Source organism: Oncorhynchus clarkii, chromosome 8 (genome assembly GCF_045791955.1).
Source record: "Oncorhynchus clarkii lewisi isolate Uvic-CL-2024 chromosome 8, UVic_Ocla_1.0, whole genome shotgun sequence".
Classification (NCBI taxonomy): Eukaryota; Metazoa; Chordata; class Actinopteri; order Salmoniformes; family Salmonidae; genus Oncorhynchus; species Oncorhynchus clarkii.
In genome coordinates, this window is record NC_092154.1 from 13,336,309 (window position 1) to 13,359,997 (window position 23,689).

Below are 23,689 nucleotides of genomic sequence, written 5' to 3' on the forward strand. Positions count from 1 at the left end.
AGTTCGTAGAAACATGTCAAACAATGTTTATAATCAATCCTCAGGTTGTTTTTAGTCATAATAATCAATAATATTTAAACCGGACAAAAGCTTTGTCAATATAAAAGGAAAACAAGAAAGACACGCTCTCGGTCGTGAGCGTGAAAAACCTCTGGGACACTGCAGTGTCCACTCATTCAGAGTGGTCTTACTCCCTCATTTTTCAGAATACAAGCCTGAAACAATTTCTAAAGACTGTTGACATCTAGTGGGAGCCATGGGAAGTGCAATTTGAGTCCTAAGTCAATGCAATCTGTATAGGCAGTCAATGGAAAACTACAAACATAAAAAAAATCCCACTTCCTGGATAGATTTTTCTCAGGTTTTAGCCTGCCATATCAGTTCTGTTATTATACTCACATACATTATTATACAGTTGTGGAAACTTTAGAGTGTTTTCTATCCAAATCTACCAATTGTATGCATATCCTAGCTTCTGGGCCTGAGTAACAGGCAGTTTACTTTGGGCACGCTTTTCATCCGGAGGTGAAAATAGTGCCCCCTACCCTAGTGAGGTTAACGTTGAGACTGGTGTTTTGCAGGTACTATTTAATAAAGCTGTCAGTTGAGGACTTGTGAGGCATCTGTTTCTCAAACTAGCCATTCTAATGTACTTGTCCTCTTGCTCAGTTGTGCACCAGGGCCTCCCACTCCTCTTTCTATTCTGGTTAGAGCCAGTTTGCGCTGTTCTGTGACGGGAGTAGTACACAGCGTTGTACAAGATCTTCAGTTTCTTGGCAATTTCTCGCATGGAATAGCCTTCATTTCTCAGAACAAGAATAGACAGACGTGTTTCAGAAGAAAGTACTTTTGAAGAAAGCCATTTTAAGCCTGTAATCGAACCCACAAATGCGATGCTCCAGATATTCAACTAGTCTATAGAAGGCCAGTTTTATTGCTTTTTAATCAGTACAACTATAAGGGCACAAGGCGAGACCCAGATGCAGACAAGGGAGGCAGATGGTTTGAGTCTTGATATTTATTAAACAATCCAAAAGGGGAAGGCAAGAGAATGGTCGTGGACAGGCAAAAGGTCAAAACCAGTTCAGAGTCTAGGAGGTACAGAGCTGCAGGCAGGCTCGAGGTCAGGGCAGGCAGAATGGTCAAGCAGGTGGGTACAGAGTCCAGAAAACAGGCAAGGGTCAAAAACCGTGAGGACTAGCAAAAGAGAATAGAAGCAGGAGTACAGGGAAACCACTGGTTGACTTGAAAGGCATACAAGACGAACTGGCACAGAGAGACAGAAAACATAGGGATATATACACCATGGAAATAGGCAACACCTGAAGGGGGTGGAGACAATCACAAGACAGGTGAAACAGATCAGGGTGTGACAACAGTTTTCAGCTGTGCTAACATAATTGCAAAAGGGTTTTCTAATGATCAATTAGCCTTTTAAATGATAAACTTGGATTAGCTAACACAACGTGCCATTGGAACACAGGAGTGATGGTTGCTGACAATGGGCCTCTGTACGCCTATGTAGATATTCCATTAAAAAATCTGCCGTTTCCAGCTACGATAGTCATTTACAACATTAACAATGTCTACACTGTATTTCTGATCAATTTGATGTTATTTTAATGGACAAAAAATGTGCTTTTCTTTCAAAAACAAGGACATTTCTAAGTGACCCCAAACTTTTGAACAGTGGTGTATATAAAAAAGCACAGAATACAAGGAGATTGAATAAAAACAAGTTCAATGTAGCTATATACCAGTATGTACTTAAAAACATGTTGGGGGGGGAATGAACAAAATAAATGTCTTGTCACTGTATCATTATATCTGCTTAAATCTATGTGATTAACAAAATATATATATATGACTAATGGATAACGTTTACAGATGCTTGGAATCCATGAACAGCCACTCGCCTGTGTCCCTCCAAAGGGATGGGTGGGATGGACTTTGGAGCAGGGACATCAGTACTGTCTGTGACTCCCACCAACCCCTCCCGTCTCTCGGGGTATAAAAACATTGTGCTGGGGTTTAGGAATCAGTCTTGACTGAGACCTCTCAAACCTTAAGGAAAGAGCTTCAACGAACCCATCATGGGGGACGCAAAGCTCTGCCTTTTGCTACTTCTGAGCACCCTTGCCTTGGCCTGTAAGTATCTTTCTGACCTTTCCCTGCTTCTGGAAAACGTGGTTGTTTAACTGTCTATAGAAAAGGGGTTTTGTAACACTTATCATATATTTTAATTTGGAGACGTTTATAGTTTTCAACAGATGCCAAATTGATGTCAAATAAACATATTTTGTATGAAATGTTGTATGTATTGAAATGTTAATATATCACATCACTAAGTAGAAGCATCTTACATTACCCTATATCAGGGGTAGGCACCTATATTCAGCCGCAGGCCGATTTTTGTCAGAGCGGATGGTCAGGAACACAGTTATAATAATTTGTACACTGCAAATTGACCACAACTAAGGCCAAAAAGATATTGTATTTGCAAAATAAGAATACATTTTATATCTTGATTACATTGAGTCACGATCACATACGTCTCTTTTTTTTAATTTGTGGGAATACTTCGAACAGATTTCCTAAATGTAGCGAATTTTTCTCTGAATTCCTGTTGATTTTACAGGCTTTTATGACAAAACAAAACAACAACAATTTAACAAAAAAACTTTGGGGGCCAAAAGTAATCCCTCACTGTTGCCGCCCCCCTGCCCTATATAACCCTTTCCAACTTTCCTCATCTTCTGCCCCTCTTCCAAATCCTAACATTTTACACCACACATTTAAGAAAGATGTATTACATTATTTTACAGAAATGTGCATCAAATATTGTACCTTTAAAATTAAAGGTTAAAGGAGTGGTAGCACATTGGAATTGTCTGCTTTTAAAATGATCAGGCCAATATCTCCTTTAACATTTTTCATAGACTAATAAGCAAGACAGTCGCTAGTCCCATTTTCAAATACATTGTATTTCAAAAGACACGTACTTATGCATCTTTCCCTTGCAGATGCCCAAGACAATGCTGAAGAAGAAAATCCCACATGCTTATGTAAGTGAAAAATCCCAAAGGCTTCATTTTAGCTCTAACAGAAAGCAGGCTATTTTTTGCCCTCGGACGCACACCCAACGATTACTAGCGAGATCAATAAAGAGTCCAATTCTATGTGTTAAGCAGTAGTAGATGAGCTTGTTTGGAATATAATTAACTATCTGTGTTAACTTTGCAATATATTTCTGTCCTCCCCCCTAGTGGCAAAAAGGTATAAGAGCCTTCACAAATATGAATACCAATATGAAGCAGAGTCCCTGAATGCCGTGAATGGAGCTTCCAACCTCAGGAACGGACCAAAGGCCTCTTGCAAGGTAAGCCCATCAATATAACATTAACATAAAAGTTATGCTGTGTACATACTGGTGACTCATGAAAAAACTGAATGTCATTGTTTGCAATGAGACAACGACAGCAATTTCTAGCAAATTTGAACGCAAGCTAGCATGTTCTAGTCACATAGGGTATCCCTCAAGTTCTCATGCTGTCATGCTGTCCTGTCTCCTATGTTTGCAGAATTAGTAAACATTGTGACCTCTTTGTCTCCCCCTACAGGTCGAGATTGAAGTTCCTCAGTCTTGCAGCTACATCCTGCGCACCACAGGCTGTAGCTTGAGTGAGGTTGTTGATATGGACGCAGAGGGCAAACCTGTGTTCGGACCTGCCCCCGGATCTGATACCTTCGCTGCTGCCATGGAGAAGTAAGACCCCAAGGCTGTCACAAATGCCCTAACCCAACCCTTGTCCCCAATATTTGTTAAAAATTCCTTGTCCTCTCTTCTATTAAGCACATTGTAATTTGGAATTAACAACTGGTAACCAACCTTTCACTTCTCTCTCCCTGCTCAGACATCCTCTGAAGTTTGTGGTTGAGGGAGTGTATGATGTGAAACTGTACCCTGAGGAGGATGAGTCCGTGACCATCTTGAACATTAAGAGAGGTATCGTCTCTGCTCTTGCCGTGCCCCTGCTGGAAGAGGAGAACAACAAGAAAATGGTATGTTGATCTTCTCAGAAAAAACCCTAACCATAACTATACACTTTGTATTACAGTGTAGTTTCAGTGATATGAGCAAGTCATTTCGTATTGAGTACTTTATTACTCTAATGGGTACTTTATTACTGTACCTTATTACTCCATATTATTATTATTCAATACAACTGGAAACTACCTGGTAAACAATGGTACATATCGGTGCTTGTTTTAGTGAATCCAAGAAAGAAAAATGTCATTATTGTGTAATAAAGCAATAATAAATGAAAGGGTATGCAGTACTGTTGGCACGCCGACATGATTATAAAATTATATTCATGGCTCTGCAGAGAGCAACTTGTCACATTCAGTTTTTCAGAAAACATAAATCAGTATTTATATTTATTCAAATATGACAAGGATCATTGAATTTCTCCTCAGCCCACCATCCACGGCATGTGCAAGACCAACTACAAAGTCAATGCCATGGAGAACATCGCTACTGACATCTCTCTCAACAGGGACTTGTCCAAATGCGACCACTTCATCCCCCAGAGGGACCACACCAGCCCCCTGGCCCTCATCTCTGGCATGGTAAGACTGCAAGACAGTAAAAGATGCTGGTTAGATTCTGAAATACACCCTAAATCATTTATTAATCCTAATTCACTTTTTAACTCCTTTCCAAAAACCCTTTAAAGTACTTATCTTTCTCTGCTCCAGTAGCTGAAATGAAAACTAATATTACTCCTAATTCACTTTTTAACTCCTTTCCAAGGAAACCTAAACAATAATAATTTCTCCTCCTACAGCACTATCCTCTTGCTCAACTGATCAGAAGCTACCAGACCTGCAACTACAAGTTTGACAATGACAAGAAGCACATGATCTCTGGTGCCTGCACTGAGAACCACATCCTGGTGCCTTTCTCTCACAAGTGTGTAAAACATTATGCCTATAATATTTTATGAAATACACACCTGCAATGTTAAGAGATGTTGCATATCTTTATCATCTCTTTGGCTTTCCACAGGGGAGAGTATGGAGTTACCAACGTTGGCAAGCAGTTCCTGACTCTGCTAGAGGTTTCCACATACAATGAGAGAGTTTTTGACCACAGTAAGTATCCCTTACATTGCATTCTAATTATGAAGATGATTGAAACAGGATTTCAGTGTCAAAACTGACTTTATCTTCCTGCAGATGTGGCCAACCTCAAGGGTCTGCCAATGGAGGCTGATGAGGACAAGAGCGTTGTTCAGGACAAGGATGCTCCTCTGGCTGTCCTGAGGGAACTGGCCACTCTGTCCAACGGTGAGAAGAGAGCCCACCTCTTCCAGCAGCTTGTGAGCATGGTCCGTGGAATGAAGGCTGAGACCCTGAGCCCTGCTATTCCCGAGGCCCTGAAGGTATCCGGACCCCTGACCTACCAGGTTCTGGCCCAGTGCGGTACCCCAGAGTGCAGCAGTGCCATCATGCAGATCCTCAGGACCTTTGACAACTCTGCCTTTGAGGTTGATGCCATCGTGTTCGCTATGGGACTGGTCCCCAACCCCTCTGCCCTCCTGGTCAACGACATGCTGGCTATGGCACGGTACAAGCAGAGCAAGCCTATCCTGTATGCCCTGAGCAATGTTGTCAAGAGGTAAACAGACATTTTAAAGCAACATATTTTCTAAATTGAACTGAGCAGACGCAGACAATGAAATTCTGACAATGTGTTCCTCATCAGGTTCTACAAGGCCGAGGGCAAAGTGACCCCTGAGATCGAGGCTGTGGCTGAGTTTGCTGTTGCCCAGCTGGGTGACTGCACCGGTGACAATGAGCAGAACTTCCTGGTCCTGAGGGTGAATGTTCCATTGCTCCTCTTAGCTTTTTCAGATTTACTCACACAGCAAGCAACAATTTGAATCAGAATAATTCATGTTTGCTTCTTTCTGCTCCCCAGGTTATTGGTAACATGGCTGCAGCCATGGGAGCCGCCAGTCCTGCCCTGAAGTCTGCTGTGATCCAGTGTGTAAACGAGCCCGCCGCTTCCTTGGAAGTCCAACAGGCTGCCATTCAGGCATTCAAACAGACCCCTGTCCCTGAGGAGGTAACTCACTCTTATCCTATTAGCTTAAAAATATATATATGGAAACCATCAACTCTTCGTTCACTGCAGTACTGTTATACACATTCTCCTTTACAGGGCAGAGAGGTGCTCATGCAGGTTCTTTTGAATGGTGCTAGCCCCCTGCAGAAGCGCGTTGCTGCCTACCTGGTGCTGATGAAGGACCCCCAGCCTGCTGAACTAGCTCAGCTGGCCGCCGCTCTGCCCATCGAAGAAGACCAGCAGGCCAAGAGCTTTGTCATCTCCCACCTGACTAACATACTGGCATCCACAGCAGCGGAGACCCAGGAGTACGTGAGAGATATCATCTGCAGTATTTACTGCCTCAGCTAACAGAAATATTCTGTTTGGTTGTTCCCTCCTCATCATAGGTCTGACCATGTAATAAATTATTCCTTCCATTAAAGGCTGAGACAGAAGATTCTTGATGCCCTGCAGGACAATAAGGTTGGAACTGTCATGGATCCCACCAAGTTCTCCCGCAACTACATGATTGGATCTGTGCAAGGAAATATGCTCTTTGAGGGCACCAGCTATCTGCCCAAGGAAGTCATGCTGGAGATGACCCTGAAGGCCTTCGGCTACAATGTGGACATGGTGGAGGTAATATTTTTTATTTAATTTGTTTCCCTAAGCCTTTTATAGAGATTATGTTAGATTTTTTACAGAATATACACTTATTTTTCTATCAGTCTCATGGTGAACATTCTCTTCACTTGTAAGGTTGGCATGGAAGGCAAAGGACTTGAGCCAACTGTTGAGGCTTTGTTCGGAGAGAACGGATTCTTCCCTGACACGGTTCTAAAGGCCGTCTACTTCGTTTCTGACAAGATGCCCCTGCAGGTCAATGAGGTCATGAAGAGGATGATGCCCACTCTGAAGAAAGACAGAATGAAGAGACAGGTATTCAAAACCATACTACTTCTTCCTCTTTCCTTACAAAACATTTTAATTAGTGTGATTTTAATCCTAGTTATTTAATTGTAGCATGAGCTAACTGTCTCTTTCCTTGAAAAAAATATTCTGTAGGCTTCCCAGAACATCGTGAGAGAAATCGGCCGCAACCTCAACAGACTGGTCAGGGATCTGAAGGCGCAGGAGTCCCCTGAGGCTATGATTTACCTGAGACTGCTGGGAAATGAACTTGGATACCTGAAGACCAATGAGCTAGAGAAGATGGCCTACTCTGCTGGTCTGATGATTGACAACGTACTCAAGATGTTCCCCACAGATGTATGTACAAGATACATTAAAGTGCAACACTATCAATTCACATAGACATTAAAGATAGTTTTTGAGTCTATAGGTTAATCAATCAATCAATCAAATGTATTTATAAAGCCCTTTTTACATCAGCCGATGTTACAAAGTGCTGTTCAGAAACCCAGCCTAAAACCCTAAACAGCAAGCAATGCAGATGCAAATATCACTGTCCCAATACTTCTGGAACTCACCGTATATAAGGGGAGCATAGCGGTCACATAATGGAATCAAAGTAGCACAACAAACAAGTCTTCAACATTGTGTACAGTCCTCAAACACTCTGGGTGTTGAAAACTAGAAAAATGTATTGCTTTCATGCCAAGAGTGTTTAATAATTGACCAATCTGTCAGACTAACCAGTGACGCTATCAATAACAAGGTAAGAGAAGACCACCTTCATCAAGTTTGACTCTCAACCAGGGAGGGAGTGTCTCTACTTTAAGTCTGGAGTCTAGTGCAGTCAGAATAGAACAGTGCTGGTCGTATGGATGGATGAAAATGTGAGGAGGGTTGAGAATTAATCTGACAAGAATGACATTTAATGATCAAAAATGTAAATTACCCTAACTCTGAAATCTACAGTTGAAGTCGGAAGTTTTTTCAACCACTCCACACATTTCTTGTTAACAAACTATAGTTTGGCAAGTTGGTGAGAACATCTACTTTGTGCATGACACAAGTAATTTTTCCAACAATTGTTTACAGACAGATTATTTAACTTATAATTCACTGTATCACGATTCCAGTGGGTCAGAAGGTTACATACACTAAGTTGGCTGTGCCTTTAAACAGCTTGGAAAATTCCAGAAAATGATGTCATGGCTTTAGAAGCTTCTGATAGGCTAATTTACATAATTTGAGTCAATTGGAGGTGTACCTGTGAATCTATAGATCTATCTATCTATCTATTTCAAGGCCTACCTTCAAACTCAGTGCCTCTTTGCCTGACATCATGGGAAAATCAAAAGAAATCAGCCAACACCTCAGAAAAAATTGTAGACCTCCACAAGTCTGGTTCATCCTTGGGAGCAATTTCCAAACGCCTGAAGGTACCACGTTCATCTGTACAAACAATAGTAACAAACAATAGTACGCAAGTATAAACACCATGCGACCAATCAGCCGTCATTCCGCTCAAGAAAGACGTGTTCTGTCTCCTAGAGATGAAGGTACTTTGGTGCAAAAAGTGCAAATCAATCCCAGAACAACAGCAAAGGACCTTGTGAAGATGCTGGAGGGAACAGGTACAAACTTATCTATATCCACAGTAAAACAAGTCCTATATCGACATAACCTGAAAGGCCGCTCAGCAAGGAAGAAGCCACTGCTCCAAAACCGCCATAAAAAAGCCAGACTACAGTTTGCAACTGCACATGGGGACAAATGTGGCAACATCTCAAGACATCAGTCAGGAAGTTAAAGCTTGGTCGCAAATGGGTCTTCCAAATGGATAATGACCCCAAGCATACTTCCAAAGTTGTGGCAAAATAGCTTAAGGACAACAAAGTCAAGGTATTGGAGTGGCCATCACAAAGACCTGACCTCAATCCTATAGAACATTTGTGGGCAGAACTGAAAAAGCATGTGCAAGCAAGGAGGCCTACAAACCTGACTCAGTTACACCAGCTCTGTCAGGAGGAATGGGACAAAATTCACCAAACTTATTGTGGGAAACTTGTGGAAGGATACCCAAAACCTTTGACCCAAGTTGATCAATTTAAAGGAAATGCTACCAAATACTAATTGAGTGTATGTAAACTTCTGACCCACAGGGAATGTGATGAAAGAAATAAAAGATGAAATAAATAATTCTCTCTACTATTATTCTGACATTTCACATTCTTAAAATAAAGTGGTGATCCTAATTGACCTAAAACAGGGAATTTGTCAGGAATTATGAAAAATTGAGTTTAAAAGTATTTGGCTAAGGTGAATCAACTTCCGACTTCAACTGTACATGTTCCACAGCTGATGAAGGGACTGATGACCAACGCTGACAATGAAGTCTTCGCCCATTACATCTTCATGGATAACGAATTCTTCCTGCCAACTGCCACTGGTGTGCCACTGAAGATTGCCCTGTCTGGTACCTTCACCCCTGGCATCAAGGGAGGACTGCACATTACACCTGACATGGTAAACTTTTATATTTATTTTCACTGATCTGTTTTCTATTTGTAGTAACCCTAATACATGTGACGTCGGTCAGTCTTTTTGCATATCTATATAATATACTTGGACTGATCCCTTTCCCACAGAGCGAGGTCTCATTCATGCCCTCCGCTGGAATTGAGTTTGTGGCCCGGGTTGGTTCCCACATTCCTGAGTACCTTCTCTCTGGCCTAGAGATGCATACCAGCCTATACCACGAGAGTGGGCTCAGCGCTAAGCTCGTCATGGCTGACAAACAGATCAAGCTGACCATCCCTGCTCCTCAGGGTCCTGCCAAGCTCATCAGCATCACGTAAGTGTCAGAGTATCATTCAGATAATACCTGATGACCAATATCTATCAGAGCCTAAACATTTCCTTTCCACGACCCCTATTATAGCAACAAGCTGTTCGAAGTGACCTCTGCTGGAGTGAAACCCATCCCGTCTCTGGTAGAGGACAGAATTGATGTGTCTGAGTGCACTCCATTCTTAGCTGGTATGAAGTACTGCACCACCCTTCAGTACTCTGATGCTAGCTCCCATGACACTGCACCCTACTTCCCCTTTACCGGAGATAGCAAGTAAGTACTAGTTCTATGCAAATACATTTTAATATGCTCCATTTATGTTTTCCTATTTTCAGGTAGAAATTGATCTTAGCCATAACTTTTGGAAATGAAACAATTATTTAGGCTTGCTGTGGAGCTCCACCCCACTGGGGATGTCACTGAATACACGGCCACCATCGGCTACGAACTCCTCAGGGAGGGAGAAGAAGGTCGTCAGAAAGTTGACACTGTAAAGGTGGTCCTGAAGGCAGAAGGTATAGCTAAGTTACAAAATCCCTCTTTTAGAGTAACACAGTCCCTCCATTTCTAACGTACAACCTTTTCCTTGGTGACTAACTAATTCAGTTTATCCTGGACACAGGTGCTGACCCCACAGCCACAGCCACTGTGAAGTACAACAGGAGGAAGAATGTCCTCACCACCGACATCCAGATCCCTGACTTTGACTTGGAGGCCGGAATCAGACTGGGCGTTGTTGATGGCAACACCAAGGGCAATGGAATACACTCCATCTCCTTTGACCTCATCAACAAGAACATCCCTCAGCTGTCGCTGGTTGGCCGCGCTAAGTAAGCTGACAATGCTACCCCACAAAGTACTTCCCTGTTTTGGTTTCTTCTGTCTTTCCTTTCTTCCAAATTCCAAATTACTAATTGTTTTCTTTGCAGAATTGAGGCCATGAAGGATGCTATGCTACAGGTGCAGCTGCTTGTCCCTTCAATCAAGGCGGACGCCACAGTTACAGCCAACGTGAAGCGTGGTGAGGAACTGGAACTTGAGCTTGAGAGTGACATCAAGCTCCCAGAGACCACCTCAGTGCAAAAGATCACCCTAAAATATGGTATGCAGGCTTTCAATATCGACCAACCTTTGTACGATAAATTGTTTAGCTTCTTGATCAACTTTAACTGTACGTTTCTGAGAGCTTTGCCAGGCTTTAAATGTCAAGTATCCATGGGAAAGTCATTAAAATGTCATTTAATTTACAATGAATTTCTCCTACTTTGTAGATGACGAGAAGATTGTGGCTGAGGTCAAGTCTGACATGAACTCTGAGATCCAGAACATCCACCCTTATGCCGAGGCATTCCAGAAGATGGTCAGTGATGTTCTTGATCAGCAGGTGGGCCAGACTGACATGAAGGTCCGTCACATCCTCACCAAGTCTGTGGAGGTAATACTTTAAAAAAAATACTTATCGTCTGATCACTATTTTGTCCACTCTGAACTTAATATATGACTATATATTCATATTACAGGAAACCAACAACTACCTGGAGAAATATGCTGCTGATATCCCATACATGCAGAACCTGAGAGTCCCTGAGATGCCGGAGATGACTCTGCCTGAGAAACTGTTCCTGAATGCGTAAGTTACATCAATCAACTACCATAAGAATCATTTTCTATCAATACATTAACTGATTCTTTTTGATTCCATGATTAATTAATGATTAAATATAATTTTCTTAAACAGTGAGGCCACAGCTGCTTACCACTTCAGCAATGAGCGTATCTTCATCGCCATTCCCCTGCCTCTTGGTGGAAAATCATCTGAGGAGCTGAACTTCCCAGCTGCACTGACCACACCACACCTGGCTCTGCCCCTGCTTGGCCTGGACATTGCATCCATGGAGATCCCGATCCCTGAGCTTTTCATCCCAGAGACCCTTGATGTGTTTGTGCCCCTCTTTGGAAAAGCTCAGCTGTCCACAAAAGTGAAGAGCAACTTCTACAACTTGGAGGGCTCAGTGTCTGCTGGCAAAGATGCCGCTGAGACACCAAGCTATTCTGCCAAGTTTGATGTGACAGGCAGCTGCTCAATGGAACTCCTGTGCATCAAGATTGAAGGTAGTGCTCCACCTCCAGACATTTTCTAATGCCTTTGTAAATAATAGAGAATTACACCATCTGGAACATGTTTAGTTGTGCAATAATCAATCATTGTTCCTTCTGTGTTGTAAATAGGATCTGGATTGCTTGCCACCACTCCTGCTGATTCCATCAAGGCCCATGTGAAGACCTCCGTGAGCCACAAGCTCATTGATGCCAGCATTAGCATAAGGGAAGTTGGCACTGTTACAGACAACAAGATCAATGTGAAATCCAGCAGCAAAATCGAAGCAACAAGCCCCATGGGTCTGAGTGTAAACCTAGAGCACACCGGCCAAGTTGGCTTCAATACTGAAGCGCCAATACTGGCTCCAACACTGAAGATCTCTGGTGATAGCAACTTGGAGGGAACAGTCAAAGCAGGACCTGTCTATGGCACCACAATCACCACCCAGTCTTTTACAATCTTCCCATTCAGACCAGAGGCAAAGATTGATTCTTCCCTGAAAATTGATTCAACCATTCTTATGGCCCAGAACACCATTGCTGCATCGTTTGCCAATGGTGAGCTGTCTGTTGTGTCTAACACGAATGCATTTGAAGACATCCTGACCCATGCTGCTGAACTTGCCTTCAAGGATAACCAGCTGTCCCTGAAATGTGACACCAATGCCCTTGCCCTTGGCATGAATATCCACAACCAGGTTGAGGGTTCTGTTGGCTCTGGAGCAGTCACAATCAAGATGGAGACCAACACTGAATACTCAACGAATCGCATATACTCTCTTCTCACTGGCTCCCTGGATGTCAATGGCCTGGCTGTAAACAGTGATGCCACTGTAAAGCTGCTTGAGAACAAAGCTGCACACAAAGCTACTCTGACAATGAACAAGGATGGACTGGCCACAAGCGGAACAACCACCCTGCAGGGCCCGTTCGCCATGGAGAACACCTTCAACGGTGGAATTGATGCCTCCAAGGCTACTCTGTCCATTGAGACCAAGAGTGCATTGGATTACATGAAGGTTGAGAATGCCAACTCACTCACCATCACTCTCTCCACCCTTGCCTTCACCTCAAAGGCTGAGGCCATCGTCAGCGAGAGCACTTCCTATACACATGACATCACCATTGACCTGCAGGACTACACTGCCTCTGTAAATGTGAACAATGACCTGACACTGCTGGGAGCCAACCTAGTCAACGAGGCTCAGCTGAAGGCAGTGATCTACAAAATTGACTTTACTGGAAGCCTGAAGGGGGCCTATGGTGAGGAAGAGCTCAAACACACCTATGAGATCAACTATGCAGACTTGACAGCTAATGCTAAGTGCAGCACTACTGGAAAGCTCCTCGGTGCTCACATGAGCCACAACACTGAGCTTGAAATTGTTGGCCTTGCTGCAAGGATCCAAAATGATGCCCGCTTCAACTCCCAGCCTTTCCGCTTCGACAACACCATCCGTGCCAGCATTATTCCCTTCGACTTCAATCTTGACGCCATCTTCAATGCTGATGGTGACCTGATCTTGTATGGCAAGCAGAGCGCTCAGCTCTATGGAAAGTTTCTTCTTAAAGCACAGCCCCTGGCTTTTGCCAGCTCTCATGAATGCAGAGCCTCCATCACTCAGAAGCTGGACAATGGCTTCTCCCTGGAGACCACACTGGACAACAAGATAGACACACTTTTGACTCCACAGGAGCAGAAAGCCACACTCAGGGTGAAGTCCAAGGTGAACAACCATGCCCTCAATCAGGAAGTGAGTGCCTACAACAATGATGAAAGGCTTGGACTGGAGCTGTCTGCAACCCTCCTCACCGGCCTCCTGAACACAGCTACCAGTGAAGAGCAGGAATTCACAATTTCTGGTTTCCTGAAGTATGATAAGAACACTGACAGTCACTTGATTAACCTGCCCTTCCTTGAAAGTTTGCCTGCAATCCTGGAAAACATCAAGATCACTATTGTGAGCATGGCAGAGAAACTGCAGAATTACATTAACAGTGAAGAGATCAAGGCTAAGCTTGAGGCTCTGCCACAGCATGTGAGTGACTTTGTTACCAAACTGAATCTTGAAGGCAAGGCTGTCCAGCTCAAACAGGACCTGATTACCCTCACCCAGGTGTATGCCATCTCTCTGGAAGACCTAGAGGCCTTTCTGGTGAACCTCAAGACAGCTTTTGAAAAACTGCTTATTGATCTGTCATCCCGCATTCAGGGAATTGTTGATGTTACCAAGGATATGATTGCAAGTGGCATCCTGTCTGAAACTGTCATCCAGAGGCTCAACCAGGAGCTGAATGCCATCAACAAGGAGTATGAATTAACTACAATTATCATAGCTGTCATTGATGCCATTGAAGAGCTGATCAAGCAGATTGACATGCAGAAACTGAAGGACAGCAGCATTGCACTCCTGCACGACATTGATGCCCAGTTTGAAATCAAAGCTAAGCTTGAAAATGCAGTGAGTGAATTGAAGCAGTTCATTGAGAACTTTGACAGAACCCAATTTGTTGAGGATCTGAGGAACTACATTACCTCGCTCAACTTGGAAGCTTATGTTGAGCAGATGATAGATCAGTTTCAGCAAGATTGGCAAAGATTCAGCAAGGCTATTGAGCCTGTCAAGGCAGTGATTCAGGATTTTGACGCCTTTGGTAAGTTGAATGCTTTCCATGCCAAGTTGACAGAACTGATTGTCAAATATGATGTTGACAAGAAGGTTGAAGCAGTCCTAGAGAAGGTTGTGGACCTCATTAAGCAATTCAAAATTGGTGAAACAATTCAGGTCCTTGTTAACAAGCTGAAGGTCATCGATATCCCAGGGAAGGTAATGCAGATGCTGGAGGAAACAATCAAATACTTGAAAGCTACTGAGATCAAACAGGTGATTGACCAGCTGAACGAGTATCTCGACTCTGTTATCCAGAAGCTGAAGTCATTTGATTACAATGCCTATGTGGATGAAGTCAACCAGATAATTGCTGAATACACTGCTCATGTAAACGAGCTAATCAAGGCACTTGAGATCCCACAGAAACTTCAGGCTTCAAGAGAGTTTGTCAACTTTGTTGTGTCATCTGCACTTAACTTCATTGAACATCTTAGGGAAATCAAGGTTGCAGACATGATTAAAACAGTGAAGGACATAGCTGACCATGCCATCCTTAATGACCTTAAGGCAATTTCGGACAGCCTGAAGCAGAGAATCACCGATATGGACCTCAGAAATTATATAATCTCATTCCTGCATCAGCTGAGCGAACAGTACACCATGGTTACCACCGTCATCAATGAGGTGTTCGGCAATGTGTTTGAGGTGATCCAGAAGTTTGCTGGTGAACAACAAATTGTCAGCGAGGTCAAGCAGATAATTGAGGGAGTTGTTACTGGACTGAAGACAGCTGAGCTGGACTTCCCTTCATTCACCATCCCTCTCACAGACCTGATCATACCCTCCATGAAGATCAGCCTGGAGAAGCTTCAGGAGATTGAAATTCCAACACAGCTGGATATCCCTGAGTTCACTATCCTGGGTTTCCACACAGTGCCAGCCACCACTGTTTCCTTTGACGATATCAAGCAGAAGGTCATAGAGCTCATCGACTTCATTGTCAACTTTGAGATCCAGATGCTTGATTTGGATGCTTTCTTTGGAGACCTGACCATGAGCTACCTGCCAACCCTACCTGACATTACTCTCCCAGAGATCACATTCCCAGAGTTCTCCTTCCCTGCCCTCCCTAAGGTGGCCGCAGAGAAGCTCCTAGAGATTCCAACTCTCCAGATCCCTGAGATCAAGCTCCCTGCCATCCCCAGTGAGATCAGTGTCCCTTGCTTTGGCAAGCTCTATGGTGAGATCAGTGTCATCACCCCAGTCTACAGCATCAGGAGCTCTGCTGAGCTCTGGAACAACACTGAAAATGAGATGACTCCTCAGTTCACTGCTCTCCTGGCCACCCAGGCCACATCACCCAGTATTGAGATCCTCAATTTCAACCTGAACTCCAGTGTTCGTGTTGCCATCCCCAAAATGAGACGCATGATTGTTGCAGAGACCCTTAAGTTAATTCACAATGCACTTTCAGTTGAACATCAGGCTTCAGTGATCATCTACGGATTCTCATCCCAGGCCTCAGCTAAGACCACAGTCAAGGCAACCACTGCACACTACACGGCTGACATTGTCAATAATGCATTCTTTGCTATGGAGGGTGGAATATCTGCCTCTGTGGACACCACCTACAAGCACCAGATCAATATCCCAATCCTTGGCTTCACCAATGGAGCCTCTGTGACCCAAAAGGTTGTTGCCCGCCTGGAGGACACAACAATCACTCTGACCGTTGGAAATGATGGTGCTATGAAGTTCAACTTTCACGAGGGCACACACAAGTGTGACCTTCACTTCGCCATCAGTCCCAGCACTGCTAAGCTGACAATCTCCGCTGACACCGACACTGTCCTTCTGAAGATGAAGCAGACCTTGAACGCTGATGCAGTCATGTACCGTCACATCACATTTGATGCCCGGTTTGAAGCAGAAGGCCCAGAGGTCAAGAACAGCCTTCTGGTGGCATCTGGAAATGCCGACTATGGATATTTGAAAATTGAACTGAAGGCAAACCATGACACAGAGCTTGTTGGAGATCTCAGTGGAATCCTGTCCAACTCACTCAACATTGTGATTAATCCAAGTGAGGTTGTCTTTGACTTCCAGAACAAGGGAAACACAAAGCTACGCTTCAACGAGGCACTGGTGGCCAAGATTGATCTCCAGAATGACTACTCTGCCATCATCAAGCCTGAAGCTCAACAGATCAACACTGTGGCTCTTGCCCGTTTCAACCAGTACAAATACTCCTACAACTTCACTATTGACAACAACAAAAAGGAGGCTGGTATATTTGCTACTGTCAACAGTGAGGCTAATCTTGAATTCTTGACAACCCCTATCAGCATCCCTGAGATTGAGCTATCCTTCCTTAACATGCGCATCCCAGCCATCAATGATCTGAACCTGTATGAGCATACTGGCTTGAAGAACATCTTGACCACCACTGAGCAGTCTCTTGATGTTGATTCCAAGATCCTGTACCAGAAGGGTCAGTTTTACTCTCTGGGCAACCTGATAACCGAACTCTCCCTGAAGTCACCCATCTTCAATCTGAATGCCAATGCTGGACTTTACACTGAGGACGACGTTGTGTTCCGTCTCGGAGCTACCACAGCCTCCGTATTTGAAGCTCTTAAGGTCAAGCTTGATGGCACCAGCAGCCTGACCACCAAAAGAGGACTTAAGCTGGCCACATCCCTGTCTCTGGAGAATCCCCACATTGAGGGAAACCATGACAGCACAATCAGCCTGAACACTGACAACCTGGAAGCTGCGGTGTCTGTGGCTACCGGTGCAAAGATTGCTCTGCCCATCTTGAATCTGGAAGTTAGCCAGCAACTTGTTGCAGACACCAAGACCAAGCCAAATGCTGCCTCTACATTGAAGCTGAAAGGTGATTTCAACCTGCCCCTTATCAAAACAATTGGCAAGGCAGAGGCTGACCACAGCCTGAAGCTAGAGGGAACCCTTGAGTACATCTCCGTGGAGTCATCCATCCAGGGCACCATTGATGGCATAATCCTGGAATACAATGCTGTTTTGGGAGCTCTGGACAATGAAGCTAACATCTACCTGAATGCTGATGGCCTACGTTCCACCTCAAAGATCATTGCCAATGCCAAACTCAGCAACGGTGAGACAATTGTCCTGGAGATGGATGTGGACGAGAGCCTGGCTGTTGAGGCATCCGTGAGCCGTGTGTATGCAGTGCTGAAATTTATGAGCACCAATAAGGCCAATGCGATTACTTTCAACACCAATGGAAAGCATGTAGCCCATGCTACCATTGACTTTGCACCATTGACATCACTGACTGCTGATGTTGAGATTGACATGTTTCAACCAAGCAACATGGGTGACATTTCCCTCTTTGAGAAGACTGCTGTCGAGCTGACATGTACCAAGCAGAAGATCTCTACCACCGCCAAGATTGCTACTCCTGTGTACACCACAGATATGGCAGCTGAGTTGGAGGGTGATTCCCCTGTCTTCAAAGCCACACTCAAGTCATCTGCTACCTCTGCCATTGTTCTCCTGGACTATGACATGGATGGTAAATTTCTTAGAAGTTGGCATTATTTTTAAGTAATATCTGAAAAACTAATCATATTGTCCCCGATCTTTTACTGTAAATTGTTATTCAAATGATTTGTAACTCTAACTACTTTCAACAGCTTCCATCAAAGCAAATGTTGAGAATGAAGCCCTGGGCTTGACTGGCAAGATTACCCTGACCCATGCTGACCTGACCATGGACATTCAGAATGTCATTACCCAGGCTATGAGGTAATACTTTCTTTTTAACAGACCCCTTCTCAATGTATAATACCCATTGGAAGATTATTTAGTCTCACAATGTTAATAAAAATAACAGACATTATGTAGATTTGAAGATATTTCAATATCAGTTAACACAGTTGGCTTTATTTGATTTGTGAATACCCGGAAGAAACGCCAAGATGAGGGAAGGTAAATATTATAAAAAGTATCTTAACTTCCTTATCTCTGTCTGAGATAAAACAAAGGCTGAGCTTGACTTTTAGAACTACCTTAACCACACAAGTATAAATTAAGATGGCAACTGAATATGCTTGTCATGTTTTTCCTCAACTTCTTAGTGTCTCCCGCCACACCCTGAATGTGGACATCACCAGCCCAACCTTCACTGATGTGAACTTCCGCTATGCTGCCCGCAGAGATGGAGTCAGTGCTTCCATCTCTACTCCATCCACTGGGTTATTGGGTCTTGAACTCCAGGGCAGGAAACCATCTGAGCTGAGCGCTAGACTCTACAGCCGTTATGCTGTGAGTGTCTTTCATATTTTAAAATATTTATTGTGTGCCTATTTACACGTCAGATACATGTCACCCTATTGTTAAATTATTTAGAAATTGTTATTTACTCTTGTGTTTTTCCTGTATCCAACAGTCTGCCCCAGAGGTTGATGTTGACATCTTGGTCATCAGAGTTACTTCCAATGACGCCGATAATCTAAAACTACAGGTTGCCAACAACAAGGAGGCCCTCCACGACATGCTCCTGGGCCTGAAGGAGAGACTCCCTGCCATCACATTCACCCTGGAGAGCTTCGCAGACCGGTTCGAGATCATCACGCCCATCCTCACTTCAGGCGAACGCATTGACGAAGCCTTCAATGCTGTCTGCCACCATGTTCTCCAGCTGTCATTCTTCTTCAGGGACACTGTTGCCCAGTGCAAGAAAACCGTCCAGGTCTTCCTGGATGCTGCCATTGAATTCCTGAAGGAGACCCAGTTGAAGCTGCCTGGCTATGAGGAGATAACCACCCTGCCTTTGCTGCTCCTCAAACAGATAACCAACGCCATTGCCTCCATTCTTGAGCAGGCCATCCAGATGATCATTGAAAACGTGGAGTCATGGAGATGAGCATGTCTGTGGTGAACCAGCTCAATCTCCCCATCACTGGTCTTCTGCAGCAAGCTTCTGATGAGGCTTTCGTGAAAGTTAGTGGAAGGCTTGAGAACGACCTTTCCCTTCCACCAGAGAGATATCCACAGACTGAACCCTGAGTCTATTAAACACTGCCATCTGTTAAACACATATGCTCGCTTGGGAGGGAAAAAATTGACACTTAGCCCAATTAGTGTTTCAGCATGTATTTATAGCAGTCAAGTTAACATGTACAACTTGATAAAAATATGTTGTCTTATTATTTTGTGTAAATGACACCTGATGTTCCAACATGGAAATGCAATACTTTGTTGTGTTCCACTTCCCTTGTCTTTCCTATTCAAGATGTAAAGAGTGAAGTGTATCAATAAAGTCTACTATAAACTGGGTGGTTCGAGCCCCGAATGCTGATTGGCTGACGAGTATGACAAAACATTTATTTGAACTGCTCTAAGTATGTTAGTAACCTGTTTATAATAGCAATAAGGCACCTCTGGGGTTTGTGGTATATGGCCAATATATCCAGGCACTCTGCGTTGCTTTGTGTTTAAGAAGAGCCCTTAGCCGTGGTATATTGGCCCTCTGGCCTTATTGCTTAATTATACCATACAGCATTAATTATTTTTAAGTATGGTGAAAACATTATAAACCTCACTTTGTGGTATTTTGTATATTTTAGGCTTTCAAGTATGTGTTTAAACGCAGATGTTGCTCACATTAGCTATATGTGGTCACTGTGTGTTTGTGTATGCTCTGTTGAAGCTCTTGAGACCGAATTAATTAAATTAAATTTGTGCATTGATTCTGAGTGTGCGGAGACTTTATTCCATTACGGTATTGCTCTTCATCTCCTGCACCTTAAGTACAGTCGGGTGTGTGACAGATCCTCCTTCAATAGCAAAAAATAGGCAATCTTTTCTGAAACTTAGAGGGTGCCATTCTATGAGCATGGGACTTAAGTGAGATGCAACTTTGTTGCAAATTCATTCACTGAACTTCTCAACTGTCAAAACAATAACACGTTCTAGACCATTAAAGTCTCAAACTTTCAACAGAGAAACATTGCTTTAAAACAAACAATTTGTTAATGGTCTAGTTTAAGAAATATTCAAATCAAAGTTAAGCTTCTGTACACTACAGTTCAAAAGTTTGGGGTCACTTAGAAATGTCCTTGTTTATGAAATAAAATTAACTTTTTTCTCCATTAATATAACATCAAATTTATCAGAAATACAGTGTACACATTGTTAATGTTGTAAATGACTATTGTAGCTGGAAATGGCAGATTTTTTATGGAATATCTACAGTTGAAGTCAGAAGTTTACATACACTTAGGTTTTCAACAACTCCACAAATTTCTTGTTAAAGTTTTGGTAAGTCGGTTTGCACTTTGTGCATGACAAGTCATTTTTTCAACAATCGGTTTACAGACAGATTATTTCACTTATAATTCACTGTATCACAAAAAAATGATGTCATGGCTTTAGAAGCTTCTGATAGGCTAATTGACATCATTTGAGTCAATTGGAGGTCTACCTGTGAATCTATTTCAAGGCCCACCTTCAAACTCAGCGCCACTTTGCCTGACATCATGGGAAAATCAAAAGAAATCAGCCAACACCTCAGAAAAAACATTGTAGACCTCCTCCACAAGTCTGGTTCATCCTTAGGAGCAATTTCCAAACGCCTGAAGGTACCACATTCATCTGTACAAACAATAGTACGAAAGTGTAAACACCATGGGACCACGCAGCTGTCATTCCGCTCAGGAAAGACCTGTTCTGTCTCCTAGAGATGAAGGTACTTTGGTGCGAAAAGTGCAAATCAATCCCAGAACAACAGCAAAGGATTTTGTGACGATGCTGGAGGAAACAGGTACAAACGTATCTATATCCACAGTAAAACGAGTCCTATATCGACATAACCTGAAAGGCCGCTCAGCAAGGAAGAAGCCACTGCTCCAAAACCGCCATAAAAAAAGCCAGACTACAGTTTGCAACTGCACATGGGGACAAAGATCGTACTTTTTGGAGAAATGTCCTCTGTTTTTCAAGGTCCTGGAGTGGCCAGTCTCCAGATCTCAACCCCATAGAAAATGTTTGGAGGGAGTTGAAAGTCTGTGTTGCCCAGCAACAGCCCCAAAACATCACTGCTCTAGAGGAGATCTGCATTGCCAACAAAGGGTATATAACAAAGTATTGAGATAAACTTTTGTTATTGACCAAATACTTATTTTCCATCATAATTTGCAAATAAATATATTAAAAATCCTACAATGTGATTTTCTGGATTTTTTTCCCTCATTTTGTCTGTCATAGTTGAAGGGTACCTATGATGAAAATTACAGGCCTCTCTCATCTTTTTAAGTGGGAGAACTTGCACAATTGCCCCACTGTATGTGTGTGTTCTTGTATGTGTTTATTTGAATGAGAGTGTGTGTATATGCATGTGTACAAACACCTGCACGGCATCAGCCTCAGGCAAACAAGCATTAGTTGTAAAAACACTGCCACTTAGTATCATTCAAATGTACTTTTATTATGTTTTATTTTGACTTTTTCCCCCCTTTATCTTTTGACCATCATTCGCTCTCTCACACAGCAACTCCACTCCCACTTGTCTCCAATTCTACATACCAACCCTCAGCCCATCCCCTCTAACACTGCTGGCCACCCACTTCGTATTTATACGCAACACCTATCTTTCAACTATGCTATGATGTTTAACGTACAATTTCAATCTATCTAATCGAATAGAATCTACAGATTGCGTGTTGAAAACAAATAATTTTACTAAGTGTATTAGTATATTAGTAATTGACTGACCCGGTTTCTCCAGATCTCCTAACAGTACTGTTTCTAGGGTCAATTTTAGATCAATGCTATGTTTTTTCAGCCATTCCTGAACCTGAGACCAGAAACAGGGCAATACCAAAATAAATGGTCTATTGATTCTGTATCCTCACAACCAAATCTGCAGAGCTTCGATGATTTTATGCCCCAAATTTTCAATGTTTCGTTGGTGGCAAGAATTCTATATAATAATTTTAGCTGAAAAGCACGAAGTCTTGAATCTTACGTTGTTTTATATATCAACTCATACACCCTGTACCATGGAATCGGTACATCAAAAATCTCTTCCCAACTATTTTGCAATCTGTATGGCACAGTTGTGAATATCCTGGTCCTCAAATGAAACTGGTATACTTTCCTATTTATGCTATTTTTATTCCTCCACCAGTTTTGATCCTTTATATTGGGCAGACAGACCAGTTCCCTCTAGTGGTGTGGGGGCTGTGCTTTGGCAAAGTGGGTGGGGTTATATCCTTCCTGTTTGGCCCTGTCCGGGGGTGTCCTCGGATGGGGCCACAGTGTCTCCTGACCCCTCCTGTCTCAGCCTCCAGTATTTATGCTGCAGTAGTTTATGTGTCGGGGGGCTAGGGTCAGTTTGTTATATCTGGAGTACTTCTCCTGTCCTATTCGGTGTCCTGTGTGAATCTAAGTGTGCGTTCTCTAATTCTCTCCTTCTCTCTTTCTTTCTCTCTCTCGGAGGACCTGAGCCCTAGGACCATGCCCCAGGAATACCTGACATGATGACTCCTTGCTGTCCCCAGTCCACCTGATCGTGCTGCTGCTCCAGTTTAAACTGTTCTGCCTTATTATTATTCGACCATGCTGGTCATTTATGAACATTTGAACATCTTGGCCATGTTCTGTTATAATCTCCACCCGGCACAGCCAGAAGAGGACTGGCCACCACACATAGCCTGGTTCCTCTCTAGGTTTCTTCCTAGGTTTTGGCCTTTCTAGGGAGTTTTTCCTAGCCACCGTGCTTCTACACCTGCATTGCTTGCTGTTTGGGGTTTTAGGCTGGGTTTCTGTACAGCACTTTGAGATATCAGTTGATGTACGAAGGGCTATATAAATAAATTTGATTTGATTTTGATTTGATTCCCTGCCTCCTCCCGCTGCCACCCGCCTCCTCTATTTTAAGAACAAAATACCCTTTTCAATCATCTTTCCCATAAATACAGGTATTTTATCAAACAGCACATTTGAGTTAAGCCATAATATTTGTTCTATCTTTTCAGGGGAATGAAATTGAAATTGTAGCCAGCTCTGCAATGCTTGTTTGAAAAAGACAGATACTTTGAAAAAAGTATCATTTTC

General features: G+C 43.1%; 1 protein-coding gene across 1 annotated transcript; it reads left to right on the top strand.

Annotated features, from left to right (window-relative positions):
* The first annotated feature begins 2,036 nt into the window (after positions 1-2,036).
* Positions 2,037-20,322, top strand: LOC139414963 (apolipoprotein B-100-like). Its single transcript, XM_071162626.1, has 28 exons — positions 2,037-2,148; positions 3,024-3,065; positions 3,267-3,379; positions 3,621-3,766; positions 3,915-4,062; positions 4,480-4,632; positions 4,851-4,975; positions 5,072-5,157; positions 5,242-5,683; positions 5,771-5,885; positions 5,987-6,133; positions 6,230-6,441; positions 6,559-6,754; positions 6,875-7,054; positions 7,181-7,384; positions 9,383-9,550; positions 9,673-9,878; positions 9,966-10,148; positions 10,260-10,390; positions 10,498-10,705; positions 10,805-10,977; positions 11,147-11,310; positions 11,396-11,505; positions 11,614-11,987; positions 12,105-18,143; positions 18,265-18,376; positions 18,709-18,895; positions 19,020-20,322. Exons 1-28 carry the CDS (start codon positions 2,094-2,096, stop codon positions 19,494-19,496), a joined length of 10,896 nt encoding a protein of 3,631 aa, XP_071018727.1. The 5' UTR covers positions 2,037-2,093; the 3' UTR covers positions 19,497-20,322.
* Positions 20,323-23,689: the final 3,367 nt, after the last annotated feature.

Excerpts from the sequence above, each read along its gene's own strand:
- LOC139414963 (XM_071162626.1), top strand. The coding sequence starts at position 2,094 with ATGGGGGACGCAAAGCTCTGCCTTTTGCTACTTCTGAGCACCCTTGCC. Across the intron at positions 3,066-3,266 it reads AGAAAATCCCACATGCTTAT|TGGCAAAAAGGTATAAGAGC; the intron begins GTAAGTGAAAAA and ends CCTCCCCCCTAG. Across the intron at positions 18,377-18,708 it reads GTCATTACCCAGGCTATGAG|TGTCTCCCGCCACACCCTGA; the intron begins GTAATACTTTCT and ends TCAACTTCTTAG.